Source organism: Phyllostomus discolor, chromosome 8 (genome assembly GCF_004126475.2).
Source record: "Phyllostomus discolor isolate MPI-MPIP mPhyDis1 chromosome 8, mPhyDis1.pri.v3, whole genome shotgun sequence".
NCBI classification, from domain to species: Eukaryota; Metazoa; Chordata; class Mammalia; order Chiroptera; family Phyllostomidae; genus Phyllostomus; species Phyllostomus discolor.
In genome coordinates, this window is record NC_040910.2 from 81,640,079 (window position 1) to 81,664,619 (window position 24,541).

The 24,541-nt window shown below is 40.4% G+C and overlaps 1 protein-coding gene and 1 long non-coding RNA gene across 2 annotated transcripts in view; both read left to right on the plus strand.

The window, feature by feature from the left end:
- The first annotated feature begins 571 nt into the window (after positions 1 to 571).
- Positions 572 to 24,541, plus strand: part of PSMD11 (proteasome 26S subunit, non-ATPase 11) — a 33,773-nt gene continuing 9,803 nt past the window's right edge. The window contains exons 1-6 of the mRNA XM_028519784.2: positions 572 to 728; positions 2,905 to 3,006; positions 8,790 to 8,914; positions 19,563 to 19,634; positions 20,028 to 20,085; positions 21,709 to 21,903. Coding sequence (XP_028375585.1) covers positions 638 to 728; positions 2,905 to 3,006; positions 8,790 to 8,914; positions 19,563 to 19,634; positions 20,028 to 20,085; positions 21,709 to 21,903 — 643 coding nt within the window. The 5' untranslated portion in view covers positions 572 to 637. The remainder of the gene's footprint in view (positions 729 to 2,904; positions 3,007 to 8,789; positions 8,915 to 19,562; positions 19,635 to 20,027; positions 20,086 to 21,708; positions 21,904 to 24,541) is intronic.
- Positions 18,454 to 18,823, plus strand: LOC118502145. The gene is made up of 2 exons (XR_004904831.1): positions 18,454 to 18,497; positions 18,716 to 18,823. It is a non-coding gene; the product is annotated as an uncharacterized LOC118502145 (long non-coding RNA).

The window sequence follows — 24,541 nt, forward strand, 5'->3', positions numbered from 1 at the left end:
TTTGTGAACCACACGTGAGCACTTCATAAGATTGCTTATTGCCCTGAAGGAATGATTACACGTAGAAACTATGGCACTGGTGGGGTAAGCTCGGTCGGTTACAGCGTCTTCCAAACGCCAGGGTTGCGGTTCTACCCCCGGTGAGGGCACATACAAGAATCAGCCAATGAATGCATACCCTACGGAACAACAAATCGATGCTTCTCTTGCTCCCTTCCTTTCTCTCTAAAAATCAATGAAAAAATTTGAACGTAAAAGCTACAAAGAAAGCGAAACGGCTTTGAATGAACACCTAGTCTGGTGCTTCTGTCAAGGGCAATCGAGAGGAGTCAGGGTTGAGACCTTTTTTGGGGTGGCTGGGGATTATCTTTGTGCTCCTATTATTAGGCACCTCCTCTTTTACTCGCGGGCAGGCAGCTGGGATTGTGTTGGGCAGTTTACCGCCCACCAAAGAGGAGCCTCAGCTCTCACCGTAACCCTTTATCGCTCTTGCCAGGCTGAGAGACTACAACTCCCGTGATGCTCTGGGAGGGGAGGAGGGGAAACTATAGGGAGGAGGGACAACCAAGGGTGGGCCTTCCGGGAGTGTGTTTCCGGCGTCGGCGGCCGTGGCCGGGGACGGTGTGAGAGCGGTAAGATGGCGGCTGCGGCGGTGGTGGAGTTCCAGAGAGCCCAGTCTCTACTCAGCACTGACCGGGAGGCCTCCATCGACATCCTTCATTCCATAGGTAAAGGTAGCTGCGTCCTCTCCGCGGCCCTGCTGGCCCAGCTCGTCCTGTGTCGGTCGGCGGCGGCGGAGCGGGGCCAGGCTAGCCGGCTCTGGTGCTGCTGACTCACTGTGTGTGTGAGGGGGGCCGGGCCGGGGGCACAGGCCGCTTGGACCTCCGTGGAGCCCCCTGGATCCCACCCCGCTAGGCAGCCCCGAGGCAACCCCGGCGTCCACTTGCCGGCTGCTGACTCACGGTGGGCTCAGCGTGGGGTGAGAGAGCGGGCCGAGTCGGGGCCCCCACACCACTCGCTAGCCTTGTCTCCCACTCTGGCCCGCGCAAGCGGAGCATTGCCGGCCGGTGTGCTTGTTGCGAACTCGAGTTGAAGGGCCTGGGCGAAACCCGCTCAGGACAGGCATTTCCCGCCGTTGTTATCAGCACAGCCAGCTCCGAGTGAGAGCGCTCGCTCTCGCCTTTTTCCTGGAGTTTCCTTCCACGGGACTGGGAGCTGCCAATTCTCCCCAGACCCACAGCGGAAGGCGGCACAAAAGAGGGGGGCTCTCCCTGAATGTGGGACACGCCGAGGAGACATACACCTCAGGTTGGCATTTGTCTTGAGGAGGTGGCCTAGACGTTCCTTTGCCCGGTGTAGATTGTGTGTAAGAGCGAGACGTAGAGGTGGGACCGCCGGGCTAGAGGAGGTGACTAATCGTCCTGGTCTCCCCTGTAAAGGTTGGAAGTCGGTTCAGGAGTTAGTTGTTAGCCGCGGAGTTCAGCCAGGGAACTCTTTGGAACCGGCCGGCTGTGCATAGCCGGGAAAAATTAAGAAAAATTCCTTAAAACAGGTACAGTTGTCCTACACTTTGCACACAACAGGAAAGGTGAAGTGGGAGCCCCAGCCACTCTCATCTGACAGATTTCTACTGGGATTCAGGTGTGAACAGAAATAAATTGCTGATGACAGAGAAGGCTTTTAATGTTCAACCTAAGAGGGTTCAGTTGGGACAGGAGCTAGCTCTTTACTGCACATGGAGTAATGTGATCTTCTTAAGGTAGCTTGAGAGGATTTGATTTGGATCAACAAGTAGTATGAGAGCGCACATGTGTTGGGACCTCCAGGATGTTGACTGTATGTTGACCTTGAAATTTGGTGCTCCTGACTTGCATGAAGGAAGGACGACAAGATCTTGATGTCTTTATCTGTGGGTATACTGGAGAAAGAGAGGAGGTGGGAGTTCACATGCATCTGTTAATGGATGATGTTGGTAAGTAAGGGGTGTTCCAGGTTGAAGTTATGATCTTGACTTGTCAGTTACAATTACAGAACCATTGTGAATACACACTGACATTCAGAACTACTGTGAGAAGCATAGATTTTATTTTTTTCATGTCTAGAATTTTTGTCTTTTATGAAGTAGGAATCATGGTAAACGTTATAGACTATTTCTAGCTTGCCCATTGTACTAGAAGAGAGTTCCCTATAAGCATCCCTATTAGAGTAAACTTGAGTCATCAGGTTGACAGCCCTACTTTTTCCGGACTCCATTATGGAGTATTAGAGTCTTGGTTTTTGTCAAGTCATGACACTTTGTAAGAGAAGTGATAACTAGTGATGATCACTGAAATTACCACGATAGATTTGGAGAGGGTATTGTGTTCCAGATGTAGAGTGGTTATTAACAGTTGAAAGTGGAACAGATAGCACTAAGTTATTTTAACAGGTCATGAATCCATTGTAAAGCAGCCGTCCCTTCTAAAAATCACACTGGAGCTTTGATAGGGTTGTTTTTCCTGAATGGCTATGTATTTTGCTCATCCCCAGCACACCCGTCAGCTGATGCTTTCCACAGGCCTAAAGTTTGTTGAAAGACTTTTTATTTTACAGTCATTAGTAACTTGGTCATTTGAGATTACTTTGTGGCAGGTAAATACACAAGTATGTTTAATATTTTCACATAACAATGCCTAGCCTGGGACTTCCACCACGAGTATGAACTTGTTTTGTTTGAATTTTGTTTTAACCAAATGACTGTAACAGAAACCTCAGTGTTAATGTGGGTAAGGGAAATACTAATTGATACAATAAAAAGGCACATTTAAAAGCAAAGAGATGAATTGGTTTTGTGAGGGTGAAATTTTCTTTAGTCCTTATTTTTTTTTGCCAGAATTTTAAGAGGGTTTGGTTTTCTTCTCCCAGTGAAGCGTGACATTCAGGAGAATGATGAGGAGGCGGTGCAGGTCAAAGAGCAGAGCATCCTGGAACTGGGGTCTCTCCTGGCAAAGACTGGACAAGCTGCAGGTGAGTGCTGCAAATGGATTGCTTTCTCTTTTACCTGAAATGCTGGACGAAGTTTCAGTTTTTTGTTGGAGTTAAGGATCATAGGAATGTATTCACACAGTTTCATTTTATTGCCAACTTGTTGAACTTTTTCTTTGTCTTTTTTTTTTTAAGCAAGAAGTGGTCTTCAGACTCAGTTCTTTCATGGAAGAGTTTTGTTCTGAAGCTGTGGGAAAATCCTATTCCTCTTAGATACAATGATCTGTGATTTGTTTCTGGTTTGAATTTTTACTGTATTCCCTTTCATAAGGGAGCAGCAATAGCAGCAGCAGCCTTTAGTGATTTCACTGAACAGCTCTGATCTATTTAAGATGGGTTGTGACTTTAGGCTCCCCATGTGAAAATGACTAGGGACTTTGCATCCAAGTAAGTGACTTGCCATCTTTTTTTCCTGACACGGGATGAGTCAGACATTAAATGGAAAGAGCCTTCCTAAGATTTCTCTATTGGTACCCAGGACTTTGCATGTCATTGCCCAGACGTTCTAGTTGTAATGGACTTTCTAGCTCCAGATGATGACGGGTGTGTCCTTCAAATGAGAGAGTCTTGTTGACCAGGAAGGGCCTTTGACCAGTAAAGTGGTAGTAGTATTTAGACAGAAGCCTGTTTAAACTGAAAACGGGATGGTTTTTTCAACCTTAAAGTGAATTTAGGGTTTATATGATTAGACTGGATTAAGCTCTGGTAAGTGACCTCGTGAATAATTTTCCCCCAAATTACGTTGTTATCCAAGAGAATGATAGGTGTAAGTTAGCAGAACTTCTTGAACTTGACAACTAAGATCTTTCCCAAATTAAGGTTGGCTAACTTATTAACTATTAGGCTAAGTCAATAGAAAATTGATTTTCTATTTAAAATATCTTTTAAAAATACAATAAGAAAAACAGTTTTTGAGTGCTTACTGTGAACTAGTTATTATTTTAAGCATAAACATGGTTCAGCTTATGAATCCTTGGAACAACTTGATAAAGGTAGGTGTTATTATCTATTTACACCTGAGGAAACTAAGCACAGAAAAGTTCACTGTCTTGCTTAAGGTCTAACACCTAGTACATGAGAGAGCCAGTATTTGAACCCATGGAGTCCTGCCTCAGAGCTTGTGGCTTCTTGGTATAATGAATGGTTATTGGTTTCCATGGTAACCACTTACACATTATCAGTGGTGGGTATTAGTTTTTTATTTTATTTTTTTTATTTCAGGCTGACTTCCCTCTTATTTAACATAGTTGTGGATTCTTTTTGCCTTTCAGTGAATGTGAGCTTGGGAGTTAGAAAACAGTTTTGATAATTAGTCCATACAAAACATAATAAGATAAGTTTCTTGAAAGAATTAGAGGGCCAGATAAAGTGATTGAAGATTTTTCTGTTGTTGAAACATCCAAATCCTTTTTTCCTTCAGTAACATGGATAATCAGAAACAGCTTGTAGTATATAGTCAGTGCTTTAGAAAATGTATCCAAAAATGTTACTGTTTTTGCTTAAAATTCCTTTTAGGTGCTGTACTCTCCTTATTCCTTGCTCTCCCTTCCTTGTGATTCACACCTGAGAAGCTTAGAAGTGTATTGCTGAACCTGTTGGAATTTAATAGGAGAATCATATGAACTTTTGAAAACTTGTTTTCCAAGAAAGAGTTTGATGAATATAGGTGTATACATTAGAAACCCTAAGGAAGTTCTGGGGCTTATGTTCATTTACCTTGTTTAGCTATTAATAATTGATAGGTTTGTGTTGTTTTCTTTGGTTTGGGGATTTCTGACAACAGAAAATATGTCTGTTCCATTACTCTTCAGTTTTTATGCACTTAATATATGGCTAACACTGTGCTAAGTACTCAACTCAAAAAGTTAAAGATAAGGTCCCTGACTGACACAGTCATGTGGGACTTAGTGAGTAAGATGATGTTTAGTGCGTGATAATGCATCATCAGACATCATGCCTCGGTTTGGGGTCTGCAGACTTCATAGCCTGAGATTCTTAAAATGATTATGTTAAGTTCTGTGAGGTTTTTTTAAAAAAGATTTTATTTTTTAATTTATATTTTTAAAGATTTTATGTATATTTATTTTAGAGAGGGGAAGGGAGGGAGAGAAACATCAGTGTGTGGTTGCCTCTCATGCCCCACTTGTTGGGGACCTGGCCCACAACCAAGGCGTGTGCCCGGACTGGGAGTCGAATTAGCAACTGTTTGGTTCCCAGGCCAGTGCTCAATCCACTGAGCTACACTGGCCAGGGTTCTGTCAGGCTCTAAAAGGGAAGTTATCGTTACATAATTGCAAATAATCTCAGGCTAGTAGGAAGGAATTAATATATTTTATGGGACTTAAAAAATATTCAGCTTATGTGAAAAGGGAAAGAAACAGGGAATATAACCAAGAATGAATCAGAAACAGTAGTAAGCAAAAATAAAAAATGAACTTAGTCTTTTGGCAACTAAGAGGTCATTTATTTCTCCATTAGAGTGAGAAGAATAACAGACTCAGTACTTGGAGAAAATACTGTCATGCTAACAGGTGCTAGAGAGAAGGCAGACTGTTGAGCTCATGTTTTGCTTCTGCCTTTTCTAGGAAGGAAAATTATTTTCAAAAAGAAAAAGATAGAAATAACATCAGAAAGAATTAAAGCCAAGGTAGGTGAGAGGAGTGAGAGCAGATAATCTCTTTAAATAAGTTCAGGTTTCTAGGCTTTGACATTTTCTGTCTTTTAATATCAAAAGAATAGTTCTAGCAGATATATTTATAGAGCCACTCTTATTATTCTGAGAAAAATCAGGGAGGATGAAGAGAGATAAGAAAACAGTAAGGGTGAACATTATTCCACTTTCAAAAAGGTAATGAAAATAATTCTAGACACTAAACTGGTAATCATCAGTAAAGTTCTGGGACAGATTATTTAATAAGTAGGTTTTAATAACTTAGGACAATGGACTTTCTAAGAAAAGATGATTCCAGATTCAACCTTGGTTCTCTTTGATTAGCTTTATCAGACTAGTTGGTATGCAGGGCTCCACAGACAGTGGCTAGACAGCTGTTTTTGTAAAGTTTTGTTGAACATAGCCACACCCATTTATCTACATATTGTCTCTGACTGCTTTGCACCACAGTGGCTGGGTTGAGTGCTTGCTACTGTGACCTTATAACCAAAACTGAAAATATTTACACTCTGGCCCTTCAGAGAAAAAGTTGGTTGACTCTAGGTCAGGGGAATGATGAAGACTACATATTTGATATAAGCAGGTTATTTGAATATTGGCCATAATATTAGTGACAGGTACAGGTTATGAATTTATGGTAACAAATGGATCATTTGTCAACCTGAAGGAAAGTCTCTAGCAACATGTCATAGGGATCTGTCCTTGTTTTTTACTGGTCAGCATTCAGCTTATGGCTAAAGATTTCAGAAGGTGTGCTTATTTTTATGGATGACTCAGTATAAGACAGATTTAAGATTCAGAGTTATTGCCAAAGCCAGCAAGACTAAATTCGGTGTGGTAAATATAATTTATATACTTAAAATACTTATCCAAACAGAGAAAGGTGGGGAATTACCTGCCTACAACAACAAAAAAAATCCTTCATGGATTCATTCTGAACAGAGAGCGCTGTTAGAAAGAACGAAACATGCTATTTTGTGTTACACGTGGTGATGAGATTAAAAAAGTGAAGCCATGACTGTGCTGGTCATACTCGACCTGGAGCACCGTTTTCAGTTTTGGGTACCACAAGTGGTACGCCTGCAAACTAGAGTTTATTCAGAGGAGGGCACCTATGGTGATAAGGAATCTGGAAACTAGTACATTGGAGGAACAGTTGAGGTATCTAAGGATGTTTAGCTTGGAGGAAGGGAAAGTTAGGGGGATATAAATGACAGTTATCATCAGATCTATAATCTTGTGGAAAGAGGGTATAACTAATGTTTCAAAAAATTTAGTTTGATCAGTATTGGAATAGCCTGCTTTCTGAACATTTTTGACACTAAAGATTATTCAGAGTTGTTCAAGCATAGTAGGTAATGCTGTGGGAGAAGGGACATTGCACTGGACTACTTTTAAAAAGCTATGATTATATCATTGAAATTTGCATTAGTGTAAAACAAATTTGAGGGGAAGAAATCAGTATAGCCTGGAGTTGGCATGGAAGACTGAAAAAGGACTTTAGCTGTATCTAAAGGGTATTTGAGAATCACATAGGTCAAGAAGAAGGGGAGAAATTCCAGGTGGGGATGACATGAGTGAGGCATGAGAGCAGGAGTGTGAGTGCAGAAAAAGTCTTGATGGGAATCGAAGGTCAGTATTGGGGAGTGAAGAGAAAGATGAATTTTTCCACTCTGTGTCAAGTTCCTTTTGTACCTGACTAGTCCAGTGCATCCTATGACTTTTCAGGCAGATGAAGATTTCAGGACCTTGAATTAGCATCCTCAGGAGGGTGAGGTTTGCTTGCCCTGAATTAGAGTTCTCAGGAGGATGAGTCTACAATTGGAGAATATTAAAGAGGCAGTGGCACTAATGTAATTTTAACCTACATTCCAAAAGTACTTCCTTATTTGTTAATTGAACCATTCTCTATTTTTTAGGAACTTATTTCTAAAGATATTCCTAAAGATGTTTCCTTAGAATTACTCTATCACTCTTATACAAGGGGGAACAATCTTTATGGTGGATACCTTTCTAAATTTTTTTAAAATACATTGATTAGAAAGAGAGGGAGGGAGAAAGAGAAACATCAGTTTGTTCCACTTATTTATGCTTCATTGGTTGATTCTTGTATGTACCCTGACTAGAAATTGAACCTGCAACCTTCATGTATTCAGATGATGCTCCAACCAACTGACCTACCTGGCCAGGGCCTGGACACCTTTTTTATTTTTAGTTTTTAAAGATTTTATTTATTCTTAGAGAAAGAGGAAGGGAAAAAGAGAGAGAGAGAAACATTTATGTGCGAGAGATACATCGATTAGTTGCCTCCCATATGCCCCCAACTAGGGACCTGGCTTGCAACATAGACATGTGCCCTGACTGGGAATCGAACTGGTGACCCTTTGGTTCGCAGGCTGGAGCTCAATCCTCTGAGCCAGCCAGTTAGGGCTGGACACCTATAGATTATAGGATACCTTTTTTGATTTAGGTTTTGAAGATTAATGAGGAGTTTTAAAAGGGGAAAAACACCCTAACTTATGTGTGAAAAGTTTATTCAAAATAGTAGCTAAGAACTGATACTGCTAAAAGGCTAAACTGGGGAGTACTTAGGAAAGGCAGGAAAAAGGGAACCTGGAATTGGGAATCTCTCTCTGTTCAAGGGGAACTGCTAAGGCCTATTTAAAAATTAAAAACAAACAACTCCTATAACCTGACCCTATTTATTGGTTGGTTGTAGGGTAGTGATTTTGTCCAAGGTGGCAGAGCCACAGCATGTTTTATGTTCTAGAAAACTTGTCTCTGGGAATGTGAGTATTTTGCTGTTTATCTTTCATTAAGATGGATAAATGAGGCAAAGAGACTGGATGGAGCTTTTCCCAGGGCTCTCATAGTAATCCAGGGTTGAGTGGGGAATAGAATAGTACAGATTTGGAATATGTTGGTTTATTTTTGCTCCTCTTACCTACAAGAATGCTTTAAATTTCTAACTTTCATTTAGACTGATTGCAGTGACATCAGTACTGAGTTTATAATCTTGAGTTATTTTTTAAATGGGTATTTTGTTCCTAATATTGATGTTTACTTTTTTCCTTTCTGAATTGCCTTCATTCAGAGCTTGGAGGACTCCTGAAGTATGTGCGACCCTTCTTGAATTCCATCAGCAAGGCTAAAGCAGCTCGTCTTGTCCGATCCCTTCTTGATTTGTTTCTTGATATGGAAGCAGCTACGGGGCAGGAGGTAAGCTACTTTAATGACAAAAGGTAGACAATATGGGTAATAAAAATCTGGTTCGGTGAAAGAAATGCCTGACTCCACTGTGGTACTAATGTGGAAGGGACAGCTGGGAGAACAGCTCAGGACTTATCATGTTAGTTTCTCTTTGTTATAGGGCATTTGATACTTTGGGTCTGTTCCATGCTTTGCTTTGTAAGTGGAGATTGTCAGTGGTCTCTGGAATCCTTATTACATCAGGGTCACAAACTGATTCTTGTTTTTGAGGTATTGTGTTACCATACCTTTGTAATGTTTTCTGTGTCTGCATATCTTTCATTCTGTGTCACAGAGCTCTTTGTGAGCACTAATTAAGTCTCGTGGCATCCCTTTTTGGCATGTTTTGTGATGAGGATATGCCTTTATTGAGGGGTGAGCATCCATCTATTTGTGTTTCTTGTGTGTGGAAGTGACTCTTGTGTATCTTTACATGTGTTCTACAAGTTCACACCTAGACCCTCAGCTGTATTCGAAAAATGCCTTTATGGAGTCACTGAGCCTCTTCCAACATTTCCAAAGGTGGTTATATTTTTTGTGGTTCAGGGAAAGGAGACACTATCAAAATTAAAACTTATTCTTTAAAATGTGTCACATTCAAGCAGGGTATATTGTGGTTGCTTGAATCTGTAGGAAGAATGTAGTTGTTTTTCATGTATATATATGTGTGTGTATATATGTTTATGTATACTCATTAAGTGTTTGCTATGGGTTAGGCACTGCTGCAGATACTGGGGATAGATTCATTTATAAAAATACATAGCCACTGCTCTCCTGAGTATTATATTTTAATGAGGAAGGCAGTCAATAAACACATATATAGAATGTCAGTATAAGGGCAGGGTAAAACTTGCTAGTTTGTTCTTTTTCGAATTGTTTGCTGTGGCCTCGGGGTGTACAAGTAAAAGATATGAAACGGCATAGTAGCGTATAGAATAGATAATGAGGAATTTCAGAAACCTGGGACATATGGATCCCACTTTGAAATCATGTCTTTTAAACACTGTAAACTGCCCTGGCTGGTGTGGCTCGGTTGGAGTGTCATCCAGTAACTAAAAGATTGCGGGTTCTGTCTCCTGTGTGGGTGTGTACCCGAGGCAACCAGTAGATGTTTCTCTCTGTAGAAACAATGAAAAAAAATGTCCTGGGTGAGGATTAAAAAAAAAAACCCCAAAAAACAAAAAAAAACCCACATCAACAACACCGTAAACTAACTTCATTTGTAGAGAAGTCTTCAAATTGATTTTTTCTGGTAGAACTATGCTCTTGATAATATTTATTTATTTGTTTGTTTATTTGTTTATTTATTTATTTCATGGATCTGTGATGTCAGACACAGTATTTTCAAAAAATTTTATCAGTTATGCTGTTATAGTTGTCCCAATTTTTCATTCACCTTTTGTCTCCCTCCATCCAGCACCCCCACTCCCTTAAATTCAATGTTGCTAGACATGTATTTGTTGCCATTTTATTGTTCACAGTATTGCTCTTTTTTTTAAATCTTTTTCTTCTTTTTAGAGTTTTATTTATTTTTTAGAGAGAGGGAGGAGGGAAGGAAGAAAGAGGGAAAGAACCATCGATGTGCAAGAGATATATTGATTGGTTGCCTCTTGCACACTGCCAAATGGGGACCTGGCGGACAATCCAGGCATGTGGTCTGACCAGGAATTGAACTGTTGACCTCTTGGTTTGCAGGCTGGCACTCAGTCTGCTGAGTTACACCAGCTAGGGCTGATCTTTTTGTCAAATAAGTCCCTTTGACATTTCATATAATCATGATTTGATGATGATGAACTCCTTTAGTTTTTTCTGGTCTGGGAACTTCTTTATCTGCCCTTCAATTCTATTCATTCATTCATTTATTTATAGAGAGGGGGGAAGGGAGGGAGAGAGGGAAAGAACCATCGATGTGTGAGAGGAACACTGATTGGTTGCCTCTTGCTCGCCCCCAACATGGGACCTGGCCCACAATCCAGGCATGTGCCCCGACTGGGAATCGAACTGGCGACTTCGCAGGATGGCACTCAATCCACTGAGTCACACTAGCCAGGGCTGCCCTTCAATTCTAAATGATATCTTTGCTGGGTAGAGTGTCTTTGGGTGTAGGTCCTTGCTTTTCATGACTTTGAATATGTCTTGTCCCATTCCCTTCTAGCCTGCAAACTTTCTTTTGAGAAATCAGCTTCTTATGGGAACTCCCCTGTATGCAACTAACTTTTCTCTTGCTGCTCTTAAGGTTCTCTCTTTATCTTTAACCTGCGGTATTTTAATTGTGATATGTCTTGGACTGGGCCTCTTTGCATTCCTCTTGTTTGGGACTCTGTGCTTCCTGGACTTGAATATCTTTCTTTCGCCAAATTAGGGAAGTTTTCTTTCACTATTATTTCAAATAGATTTCCCATATCTTGCTCTTTCTCTTCTCCTTCTGGCACCCGTATGATGCGAATGTTGGATCTCTTGAAGTTGTCTCTGAGGCTACTTATACTATCCTCATTTTCTTTTTTTGCTTGTTCTGATTGGTTGTTTTTTTCTACCCTATGTTTCAAGTTATTGATTTGATTCTTGGCTTCATATACTCAACTGTTGTTTTCCTGTAAATTGTTTTTTATTTTAATTTGTGTATCCTTCATTTCTGACAGGATCTTTTTTATGCTGTTGAGGTCCTCACTGAGTTTTTTGATCATTGCTATAACTAGTATTTTGAACTCTGCATCTGAGAGATTGCTTATCTCCATTTTGTTCACCTCTTTTTCTGGAGTTTTTAATCTGTTCTTCCATATGGGCCATGTTTCTTTGTCTCTTCATTTTGGCAGCCTCCCTGTGTTTGTTTCTATGTATTAGGTGGAGCTTCTTTGACTCCGTGTTTTGGTAGTGTGGCCTAATGTAGTAGGTGTCCTGTGGAATCCAGTGGCACAGCCTCTGCTGTCACCCAAGCTGGGTACTGGAGGTGTGCCCTTTTTGTGGGGTGAGTACACCCTCTTGTAGTTGAGCCTCGGTTGCTGTTGGCAGATCAATGGGAGGGATTTATTTACACAGGCCAGTCACTGCAAAGACTGGCTGTGACCACTTACCACCAATCTCCGCCCTCCGTGGAGGATCAGCTGTGGAGGAGCAGGGTGGTAGTGTTCTGACCTGGTCTGTAGCTGTCCACTGGGTGCGCTGGCCCTGAGGTTTCCCAGGTGTCGCAGGCCAAGGTCAGCCCCCATTTGTGTTCTGCATGGGGCCACCCTGCCTGAGCTATATGCAGTGTGAGGTGGCTGGTACTTGTGCTGGGCTTGGAGAGTCCCAGGCAAAGCCAAGCTGTGACTCTACGCTCCCTGCTGCTAGTGCTGGTTCTGGGGCCACTTAGCAAGAGGTCCATGGGCTGAGGGCTCACTGAGGTTGGCTGTTGCTTGTTTGAGAGGGTTTAGGAAGTTGTTTGTGATAATATTTAGATGGCTGCCTTTTGAGTCAAATCATTAGATGATTTTTATGATTAATTTAAAAGAAAAGCTGATTTTTAAAGGGATGTTAGTCTTATGTAACTAACTTTAAAAAAATTTGTACTTTGTTCTCATGAAAAAGTGGTACCATCTTTGTTTGAAATAAGGTGCCTTTAGGTTGGACTGACTAAATGTTAGCTTGAAACAAACTAATAGATGTTACTTGGAACTTTATAGGCAGAAAAATTTAATTATCCAAGCCGCTCCTTTGTATACTAGTCTCTGGAGTTGGTCCCTCCCATAACAGAGCTGACTCAGTGTATAAAACTGCATTTGTTTAACAATCAGTTCTCCTACTCCTTTGTGGAAATCTGTCCAAATCATAATTTAATACTCTCCTATCATTGGCTGGTGGGATTTATAGGCCTATATCATGTGGCTCCATGTCTGGTTAGGTTCTCTCTTAACTGTGTTTGTACATTGTTATTGTTCATTGTATATTATATTTTTGTCAACTAGAACCGTTTCTTCTTTTTCCTAGGGTAAAGGGTCAGGTATTATATTAACCTTAAATATAGGCTGATTTGGGGGAGGGGCCTAACCAAACCAAAATGATTAACAAATTTGGATGATCATTATAGCTCCCCCCCCCTTTTTAAAAAAGATTTTATTTATTTATTTTTAGGCAGGGGAAGGGAGGGAGAAAGAGAGACAGAGAAACATCAATGTGTGGTTGTCTCTCGTGCATCCCCCACTGGGGACCTGGCCCGCAGCCCAGGCATGTGCCCTAACTGGGAATCGAACCTGTGACCTTTAGGTTTGCAGGCTGGCACTTAATCCACTGAGCCATACCAACCACGGTCAATATAGCTTTTTATCAAGTGCTGGTCTTAATTCACATAGCAGGACTTTCTTTTAGTAATTTTTGTGGATTATAGGTTACTTGCTTTTTTTGAAACAAATATATGAATCATCCTGATTGTTTTACCTGTAACTCAAACTCAACATAGCTAACTTCACCCATTTATTAAATTTTGTCACTTCAACTGCCTTTAATGTTTATTTCTCTACCTTTTTTGTATTTGTTCTCTCTTCACAACTATTATCTAGATTGGCTCCTGATTATTTCTCACTTAGACTACTGCGAAAGCCTTATTCCACTCTGCATATTTCCATGGTGAGAGATGTCCTACCAAATATTCTCTTTCTTTCTTTTCTTTTTTGCTCAATCTCTCCACCTTCCCAGCCAAACCCCCCAACCCTTCCGTCTTAACATTTTATTCCTCTCCCTATTCACCCTCAACTTGAGCCTTCATTGGTTCTTCATTGCCTGCAGAATTAGGCATATTGTGGGTTTGTCCTGTAAACCTACAGCAGCAGCCTGATCTCCTGGCACTCTGTGACGTGTACCAGACGTGTCAAACATATTGGATGCCTAGCTATTTGCTGAGCAAGCTCTATATGCTCCCATCTCTGAAATCTTTCCTTGTTGACTTCACTGTGATTTTAACCCTTTCAGTGATCCACATTATATTTTGTATGTGTTGTATTTCTGGTGGTTTTTGAACATTTGCGTTATCTTTTTTGTAACATGGTCTCACTCAGGTGAAGTTCTATATACCTTGCAGCACCTCAGTGACTTTCCCTTTCCCATTGTAGGCATACCTCACTTTATTGCACTTCGCCTTTTTTGTTATTGTTCTTTCAATTTTTTTCCTTTTGTATTTTGCTTTACTGCTCTTTACAGATGTGTTCTTTACAAATTGAAGGCAAGACCCTCCATTGTGTGAGAGAGTACGATTTGCTTTATTGCTGGGCTTACTTTATTGCAATGGTATGGAACCAAACCTGTAGTATCTCCAATATACTCCTGTACATGGCTGGCCCTTAACCATGGCTACCCCTTTTCTGACACACCATATTACTTTGTCTTTTACTTCCTTTATAATTCTAATATTGGCCCTTTTTTTTGGCCATAACTTCAAGCTGTCTAGGCTTGGGGCATTTTTATACATCTTGATTACTCTCAGCCTGATCTTAACACAGTTTTTTCTTCAATTCATTTGAGGCCAATTCATTCAATTTATTTGTCTTTGCTTACATCTCAGTTACTTGGAGACCTTCCTTGATTGCCTTATTTAGAATACCCTATTTCTGCTTTCCTTTTCTTCATATTTGTTTTACTTATTAACATCTGTTTTCTCCTTTAGAATACATGTTCCATGAGGATTGCTACTTTGTCTCATTCACTGTTTTTCTCCACAGAGATAGAGTAGTTTGGCCCAGAGGAGTTACATAACTAATATTTGTTGAAGGAATTCATGGATTACGCCTTCCCCATGGTAGATGTTTAGGAGATACTTTGTTGAATTAAGACTTAAGTTTACTAAATTAAGATATAAACATGGTGTATTGTTACTACATTTATCTAGGTGACTCAGGGTCTCTGACTTGCTGAAATTGGATATACTCTTCATCTTGGAAGATTCGTTGATTGAGTGATGGTAAAGTAGAGGAATGAGTCGTAGGTGGATCACTCTTATAGTAGTATTGAAGCCTGAGGCAAAATATGACGTTTTAGAATACTCATAAGAGGACTAAGAGTTTTATGTTGGGAAGTTGGGTACCAAGAGTTGGGGGGCGTGTAGTTTTCTTTGTCTTTTTCTATTTGGGGACCAACCACAAGTTAGGTAGATCTACAGAACAGTCGTCAGCTTTCTATATTCTGAAAGCTGATACGATTCAGGTTAGGATTGGGTCAGTTGCAATACTAAGGTTCAGAGTCTAGAAAATAAGGATATTTTTATTGGGTAGGTGGGTGGGGGAGTGGGAGTAGGGTGGTTGACAAGGGGAGGGGAGTGGAAAATTGGGGTGAGGAGGGGAGAAACAAGGCTGAACTAGATCTCTGCCAAATAGTGAACAGGGATCTTGAGGGAATTGCCTATGGGAAGGCCTTTTTTTGGGGGGGGGGGTGCTATAGTCTAACTGAAACACAATGGCACATTTTAAGAAACCTTACATCAAAAAAATACTGTTATTGAAACATGATTTCAATGGAAAAAGGAGTTTGTGCTAGAGAATTTCAGACGTAGAATAGTATTTTTCCCCCCATAGGGATTTAGTTAACAGAAATTGTAAAAAATAGTTAAATGCATTGATTTAAAACTTACTAATTTTGACCACATCAACCTTTTATCTCAAGTAAGGGTTTCCTCCAGAAGTTGTGTTTCTTGTATCCTTATCCCCATTATCAATCATTTGTTAGCGTTAGCAAAGCACAAAGCCTTTCAGACAAAATAGCTGTGTTGCAAAGGCCTTTACATTTTTTCCTTAGAACTGAAGCACTGGTTCACCAATTATAGTTCTAGTTAATGCAAAACGTGTACCCTGTAATTGATAACAGACATGCAGTTCATGTTAATTTGTAAAAAAAAAAAAAAATTCCTGCTCTGGAAGAAATGTCTGTACTGACCTTAATTTATGAAGGATGGTTTGAGGTAGAAGGAGCACTGGAAGTAGGGTCCAGTTCTGGTCCTGGAGCTGATAGGTGATCCTGGGCATGTCATTTAACATCTGGACTGTCATGGAAATGAAGACAGGTGAGATTTTGGAGAATTCAGTGCTTCTTAACTGGGAATATACACCAGAGTGGCCAAACTCTATTCTCAAAGGCCCAGACTACTGAGCCACGAGCCTAGGCATTCATTTTTTTGTGTTGTTTGAAAAGGCTCCGTGGGTAAAACTGATGGTAAGCTTTTCTTAGCCCCATCGAGGTGTGTAGGACTAAAGACTCATGTATTTTTGTTGCTAAAATATTCAACAAAATATTTTTAGTTCAATTCATGTTATGAAAAGAGACCTTACTTTGAGTTTGGCTTTTCATAATTCAAAACTCTGAAATTGTGATTGGCTTGCTTTATTTTTAGTTTTTGTAGACTTTTTTTGAGTCAGTTGTATTTAGAGCCACCAGGGGGCTCTAATGGGTTATAATGGTTTCAATGAATCTCTTAGTGTTAAATCTTCCAAATGCCATTTAATATCAGCCACTAACTTTTACTTATTAAATTTTGACCTACATTTTAAAGGCAGAAGATGTGTCAGTTTAGATTATATCCCTTAACTTTTCTCTCCTTACAATATCTCTTAAGAGAACTTTGGATTTACATAAAAAATTGTTCTATTAGTGAAATAGTTTTCTAGGAAGCTCAGTTTCTTTTATCTTACTCTCTGATTAGAAATTTTACTACAAAACTTGAAGTAACAATAGTGATATAAGACCTGCAGTACTTAATGAGTAGTTTGTCAAAGCTAATATGTCAAGGATACTTGATGACATGTAGACTGTCCAGCATAGAATGTTACTTCAAATCAGCCACTTTGTACATTATGTCACTGCGTAGGCAGCAGATAGAACCGGGGGTTCAGAGGGCCTTTAAATAAAGTTTAAACTCCCTCTAAGTGTTAGGCTAATTCTAATTTCTACTTACTGCCTTTAATACAAGCTAAATTTACAGTATTGGGTTGATGAATTTGTTAGTTGCACTTCTTAGAATCTGAAAGGGAAGAGCCATCTGGGCCTTTCGAGTCTTACAAGCAACTGTTAGTAACAGGCATTTGTGCTTAGGCTGAGAACTTCTTTATTACCAGTGTATTCACATTAACACATTACTGTTACTATTTGCTATTTAGGGAGAAATTTCTGCTTTAAAAATTTCTCAGCCATTGTAGAGATCTACATTCCAGGGCTACGTATATTTGAAATTCGGGTTCTCTCCTGGGAAAAGTAGAAGAGGAGTCTTGACTTCCAGCCAAGTTAGAGGTGTAGGTAAACACGCTTCGCCTCCATATACAACTATAGTAAAAATGACAAATAAACTACAGATCAAATAACATGCAGATTTGTCAGAAAATATAGCTGTGTGGAAGTCTGACAAACATGGATTTCAAGGAGTCACATTCATCCAGATGGGTAGGAGGGGCAGAGGTGGAGGCACAGAGGAGCGGAGAGGCAGCAAAACGAGTAATCCAACATTTACATACGGTGGATAAAAATTGAGAGGGATACCTCTGGGAGTTAGCTATCCCAGCCCCCAGCCAGACTACCCAGTCCAGGGTCCCAGTGCCAGGAAGGTAAGTCCCCCTAACTTCTGGCTACCCAAACCAGTGGGGGTTGGGGCAGCAGAAGAAACTGTGGGATGTTCAAGAGACTTCTCTTAAAGGGCCCTCAATGGACTTAGGACTCATACAGGTCCACCCTGTCTGGGATTCAGCACCAGGGCAACAGCTGGGAGGGCACCAGTGGCATATAGGGAGAAGGGGAGAAAATGAAGTGAGTGGCAAGGGAGCAAATGCTGGGGAGACAGCTTCCAAAGGCCAAGCAGCAGCATTGTCCCTTCTCTGAGACCTCCCTCACACAGAGCCACAAAATGGTGAAAAGGTTACCTTGCCCTGGCGACTACTTAAGGCTCTGCGCCACACAATTTACAGATGTCTTTTCTACAGTAGGCCACACTTCTAAAACAGGGCCAAAACAGCTCTACCTGATACACTAAAACAAATATAGGGAGGCTGCCAAGCTGAGGAGACAAGGAAATATGCCCCAAATTAAATAATAGGACAAAACTCCAGGAAAAGAACTAAATGAAGTGGAGATAAGTAACCTATTAGATGCAAAGTTGAAAACACTGATTATCAGGATGCCCAAAGAAATCATGGGGTACTGTAAGAGTATAAAGAAAGACCCAGGTAGAAATGAAGGTTGCATTAAGTGAAATAAAGAAAAATCCACAGGGAACCAGCAGTGGAGGGTATGTAGCCAAGATTCAAATGAATGGTTTGGAACATAGGAAGAAAAAAAGTATTCAGTCAGAACAGCAAGAAAAAAGAATTAAGAAATGAGTAGAATATGGAGCCTCTGGGACATCTCTAAACTTACCAACATCTGAATCATAGAAGTGCCAGAAGGAGAAGAGAAGGAACAAGAAATTGAAAACTTATTTGGAATAATGAAAGAAAACTTCCCAAATTTAGTGAAGGAAATAGACATATAAATCCAGGAAGCACAGAGAGTCCCAAACAAGTTGGACCCAAAGAGGACCACACCAAGACGCATCATATTTAAAATGCTAAAGGTTAGCCCCGACTGGTGTGGCTTAGTGGACTGAGTGCTGGTCTGCAAACCAAAGGATAGCAGGTTCAATTCCTAGTCAGGGCACATGCGTGGGTTGCAGGCCAGGTCCTCAGTAGGGAGCATGCAAGAGGTAACCACGCATTGATGTTTCTCTCCTTCTCTTTCTCCCTCCCTTTCCCTCTGTTAATAAATAAATAAAATCTTTAAAAAATGCTAAAGGTTAAAGATAAAGAGAGAATCTTAAAAACAGCAAGAGAAAAGCAGAGAGTTACCTACAAAGGAGTGCCCTAAGACTGTTAGCTGACTTCTTAAAGGAAACTTTGCAGTCCAGAAGGGACAAGGTAAAACTAAAGGACGTCATTGTCACCAAGCCATTGTTACATGAAATGTTAAAGGGAACTATATAAGAAAAAGAAGGTCAAAATTATGAACATTAAAATGGAAATTCACAACTATCAACAACTGAATCTAAAAACAAACTAAGCAAACAAGCAGAACAGGACAAGAATCATAGATATGGAGATCATATATGGAGGATACGAGATCACATGGATGGTTATCAGCTGGGAGGGGGAATGGAGAGAATGGGGGAAAAGGTTCAGGGGTTGAGAAGCATAATAGGAAGGTCCAAATAGACAGGGGGTTGTTAAGAACAGTATAGGAAATGCAGAAGCCAAAGAACTTTGTATGTGTGATTCATGGACATGAACCGGGGAGGGGATTTCTAGAGGGAAGGGGTACTGGGCAGAGGGGGACAGAGAAAATACTGGGACAACCGTAATAGAATAATCAATAAAATATATTAAAAACAGCAATAACAAAAAAGAGGAATTTCAACAGTGAGGCCCTTTTCCAGAGGAACACAATGTAAACACAAAGATATTTTGTGTGTGAAAAGCCTAGTTGGGTCTTAATATAAGTTACACACCAGGACACTGTGGATCAGGTATTAAATAGAGCAACATGGGTAGTATTAAGGAGGGGATTAAAGCCGTTCTCCAAAACAAGGTTTGTGGGAAGAATGTGAGAACATAATATTGAGTGCATTCTCTTTTCTCTGTTGCAGGTTGAGTTGTGTTTAGAGTGCATCGAATGGGCCAAATCAGAGAAAAGAACTTTCTTACGTCAGGCTTTGGAGGTATGTACCTACATTAGTACTGATTTCAGGTATCTAGGCATTAGACAGATTATGGGTGTAAGTAACACCATCGGATTAAAAGTATTTTCTGCAACTGTGTATTATCCAGGCACCCAAAGCTTATTGCTGGTATTCTCAGTCATGACAGTTGCACTGGTTGAAGTTTGGAGACATATCTGCTAACTTAGATGAGTAAGCAGAAACATCGTCAAAGTTAACAGTCACTGCCCATAATAGGAGGTACCATGAGTTAGGTAATTTTTTTAGACTGAATTTAATGTTGTTATCAGGACTTGATATTTAACAGTAACAGTTCGGTGGCTCTCAGTCTTTGATTTCTGTCTTTGGCTTTTACTCTCCTTTCCATCAGTCAATACCTTTTCTCTTCTCTAGGCAAGACTGGTGTCTTTGTACTTTGATACGAAGAGATACCAGGAGGCATTGCATTTGGGTAAGTAAGCTGGTAGAAATTAATAAGGCATCCTAGCTGGCTACATGAATGTAGTTTTGAACCTGACCACTTTTATTAGTTACCTATTAATAATTTATATTCTTTCTACTAAGAAGGATTGAAGATGGCTTATATTTACTGAATCTGTCATGGAAAAATGTCATTTGGAAGTTCTAGGATATTAACTAGAATAGTTTATTTTTTAAATTTAAAACATTAAAAATTTTATTTTATTTTTAAAAAGTCTATTGGGGTGACACTGGTTAGTGAAATAATAATAGGTTTCAGGTGTACTGTGTGTTCACCACCCCAAGTCAAGTATCCTTCCATCACCATTTATTCTACCATTACCCTCTTCCACCTCTCCCCATCCCTTATCACTTTCTCTCTGGCAATCACCATACTGTTGTCTGTGTCTGTGAGGCTTGCTGCTTTTTTTTCCCCCCTTAATCCCTTCACATTTTGACCCAGGTCCCCCCGCCCCCAAAGTTGTCATTCTATTCTCTGTCTTTGTGAGTCTTTCTTTTCTTTCTTTCCTTTCTTTTCTCTTTTCTTTCCTCCCTTCCTTCCTTCCTATTAGATTGCACCTATAAGTGAAATCATATGGTATTTGTCTTTCTGTGACTGGCTTACTTTACTTAGCATAGTACTTTCTAGGTCCATTCATGCTGTCACAAAGGGTAAGATATCCTTTTTTTTTTTTTTAATTGCTGAGTAGTATTCCATTGAAATGTGCCACAGCTTTTTTTTAATCCACTATCTACTGATGGACACTCGGGCTGCTTCCAAATCTTGGCGATTGTAAATAATGCTGCAATGGACATAGGAGTGCATATATTCTTTTGAGTCAGTGTTTTGGGTTTCTGCAGGTATAGTCCCAGAAGTGGAATTGTTGGATTGTAAGGCAGATTAATTTTTTTGTTAATATTTTTTGTTTATTTATTTTTAGACAGAGGGAAGAGGGAGGGATAAAGAGATTGAGAGAAACATCATTGTGTGGTTGCCTCTCATGCACTCTCTATGGGGGCCTGGCCTGCAACTCAGACATGTACCCTGACTGGGAATGGAACCTGCGACCCTTTGGTTTGCAGGCTGGTGCTCAGTTCACTGAGCCACACTGGCCAGGGTCCTAAGTGTTCTTATGAGGGTGGGAAAGGAAGATGTTACGGCACAGGTGGCAAACACAAGGCCTGCAGGCCGAATCCTGCCCTCCACCTTGTTTTATCTGGCCCGGCACCTTATTTCTACCTGGCGGCAGCGCTGAGCTCCTTGCCCCTAGTTAAGGAATAGTTACACTTACACATTCCTAAAATTACATTCAGCCCTGGCAACCACAAGACTGATGTGGGCCCTGGTGAAAATGAGTTGGCCACCCCTGTGTTATGGGATTAAGGTATCAAGATTTTGGCCAGGAGGCACAATCTCCCTTCTGAGACCACACTTTCCCTCTTGCCTTTTCTCCCCCTCTCCTCTCCCTCAAGGTGTGTTACTTTCACCTTTCCCTCTTCTTAGCTCCAAGGGCCCTTCTTTTGCCTCTGTAACTTTCTAAATAAATTTTCCCTTATAGTTGGAAATAAAAAGATTATGGCTAAGAAATGGGGCATATATTTTTTTCTTTTTCAGGTTCTCAGCTGTTGAGGGAGTTGAAAAAGATGGATGACAAAGCCCTTTTGGTGGAAGTACAGCTCTTAGAAAGCAAAACATACCATGCCCTGAGCAACTTGCCGAAAGCCCGAGCTGCCTTAACCTCTGCTCGAACCACAGCAAATGCCATCTACTGCCCCCCTAAATTGCAGGCCACCTTGGATATGCAGTCAGGTAATGTCTGTAGCTACTCATGGGATGTTTTCTTAAAGCTCATCTTATTTCACAGGTGTAAGGTGTGGGGGGTCGGGGAATAAAATTGGCTGATTTGGCTTGGGCTTCTTCAAAGAAACCAGTTAGAAGGCTATTTCTCTAATTAGCTGCCCCATTCTGTTAACTTTCTATGAATTGCCAAACGTATATTAACAACAAGCTTATTCATGATTGAGCAGGCAATCAGATTTTGAGAGCCGAGACCCTAGAGAGATCTTACTTAAAGGTTTAAAAAGCTGCCTAATTTCTGTCTTTGTTGCTGCTCAGGATGGTAGCAGCTCTTTCCAGTGTGGACCAACCTACATCTAATGTCACTTTGAGATCTTTGTAAAGTATGTTAGATTCTTCCAGATGGCCTCAGGACAGGGCTAAGAAAAGACACCCCCCTCCCCAGTTTCAGTCAAGTGTCGTGGATAGCTTCCTGGTGGAGTATGTGAATGTTAGGGCTTGGAGACCATGGGTAGTAGGATACTTTTTCTTGTAGTCAGCGGCTTTTATTTTTTGGGTTGGCCAAAAAGTTCTTATGTTTTTTTCTGTAAAATAAAAGACACATTTTTCATTTTCACCAATAATTTATTTATTTATTTATGTATTTTGAATATATTGGCTATCTCCTGCATGGTAATAATGTTAATGGTTCTTACTTAATGTCTTGATTTGATTGCTCTCAGTTTCAGTGGTGTACCTGACTATGGAGCACTATCCAGCAAGAAATCTCTAGCACAAAACTTGCAAACCACTGTTGACATGTTTGGTCAGTCATAGCACCTTCTCCATACACTACACAAATCTTTTTTGTTTCAGTTGCATTTTTACCTTTCTTGAAATAATAAAGTGTAATATGCCAAAAATGTTGCTTATTTTCTTCCAAATGGCTACACAGAAATTCACCAGTTTGATAAGTTTTTTTTAAATGCACACTGATATGACAGCTGTTACAATACAGTCTAACAAAATTGTTTCAAATAAAGTTACAAGACAGCTAAGCACTTACTGGGCTGTCTTATGGAAAAAAAACAAACAAACTTTGGGTAACCCAATAGTTATAATTTATTATCATTATTGAAGGAGCGCTGGGGTTGAAGGCAGAAGACTAGTTTAAAAGCTCTTACCTCTGTAGCCTTAATTTCCATGTCTGCCCTACTTGCCTCTTGGGTATTGTATCAAGTGGCATGTTTTGTCATTGAGAGGTCAAGAGCAAGTAGCTCTAGACTTTCCCAGGTTGAAATCTTGGTTCTGCCAAATTCTAGTTAATTTATCTTTGGGCAAGTTACCTAAGTTATTTATAGGTTGTACCTCTTCCTAGGATTGTGGTGGGGAGTAAATGATATGATGAATGTGAAGCTTTAATCACAGTACTTAGTGTTGACCTTTCTTTAACCCCCTGCTCTTTTATTATGCCCTTCCTTCATGGTCAAGAGATGAACTTGCATCTGAATTCTCAGAGGAAATAAAGCCATTTTTAGGTAAACCCTCTTTTTTCCCCCCCTCTTCAGAATTTGTATCACTATCCATTTTTACCCCTTATCAAGAGCGATCCTTCCACCTCTCCTTTTGTTCCAGTCTAAGTCTGTGGTCTGTTTCTCCACTTGGACCTTCCTCTCAGTTTCTGAACCACCCAAGCTGAAAAAGCACAGCCTTTCCCCTTTTTAAATTGCAATCTTCTTTTCTGTCAAGATTCTTGAGAAAGTTGAGAGCATCCTTTCTTGTCTGTTGACTCCTTGAAAGAAGTCAGTAACTCCCTTATAACCTTTGACTGGGTGGGGCAGGGATGTAGGATTTGGACCCTGTTGAATATTCTAGGCTTTTTTTAAACACTGCTGTAGGCTTCTTTGACATTGCTGTCTCTCTCGTTTTCTTCCCTTGATGATTAGTTAGCCTTGGTCACACTCTGCTGTTTCCTCTTCCTTCTGACTTTGTTCCTCAGTGTTTTTCCCTCAGTTCTTTTCTCTTGTTCTCCCTGTTACCTGTCTAATCCCACACTCTCCATGGCTTTAGCTGCTACATAAAACTAATAATGGTCTCCTGTGAATATCCAGAACGTCCTCTTTTAAATTCCAGATCCAGATGTTCAGCTGCACGATGGACACACACACCTAAATATCCCATAGGCATCTCAGTCTCAGCATACTAAAAAACAGAATTGTCTAACCTCTATCCCCTTAGCCATTTTTTTTCTGCATCTCCTATTTTAGTTAATGGTATCATTTTATTTTTATGAGATTTTATGTTATTTTTTGAAAGAATTTATTTTTTAGAGAGAGGGGAAGGAAGGGGTAAAAGGGGTAAAGGGGGAGAAATATCAATGTGTGAGACAAACATCGATTGGTTGCCTCTCGCACACCCCCGACCAGGGACCTGGCATGCAACCCAGGCTTGTGCCCTGACCGGGAATCGAACCAGCAACCTTTTGGTCTGTGGGAGGGTACCCAGCCTACTGAACTACACCAGTCAGGGCTGATCATGTAACTTCTTTGTTTAAAATTCTCCAATGGTTCCTTGTAACCCCCAGGCTAAATTATACTTTAACATGACATTCAAAAGGAAGGCATTGTTTCCTTTTGATTCCCATCTCTGGTTTTTATTTCTAGTCATCAGA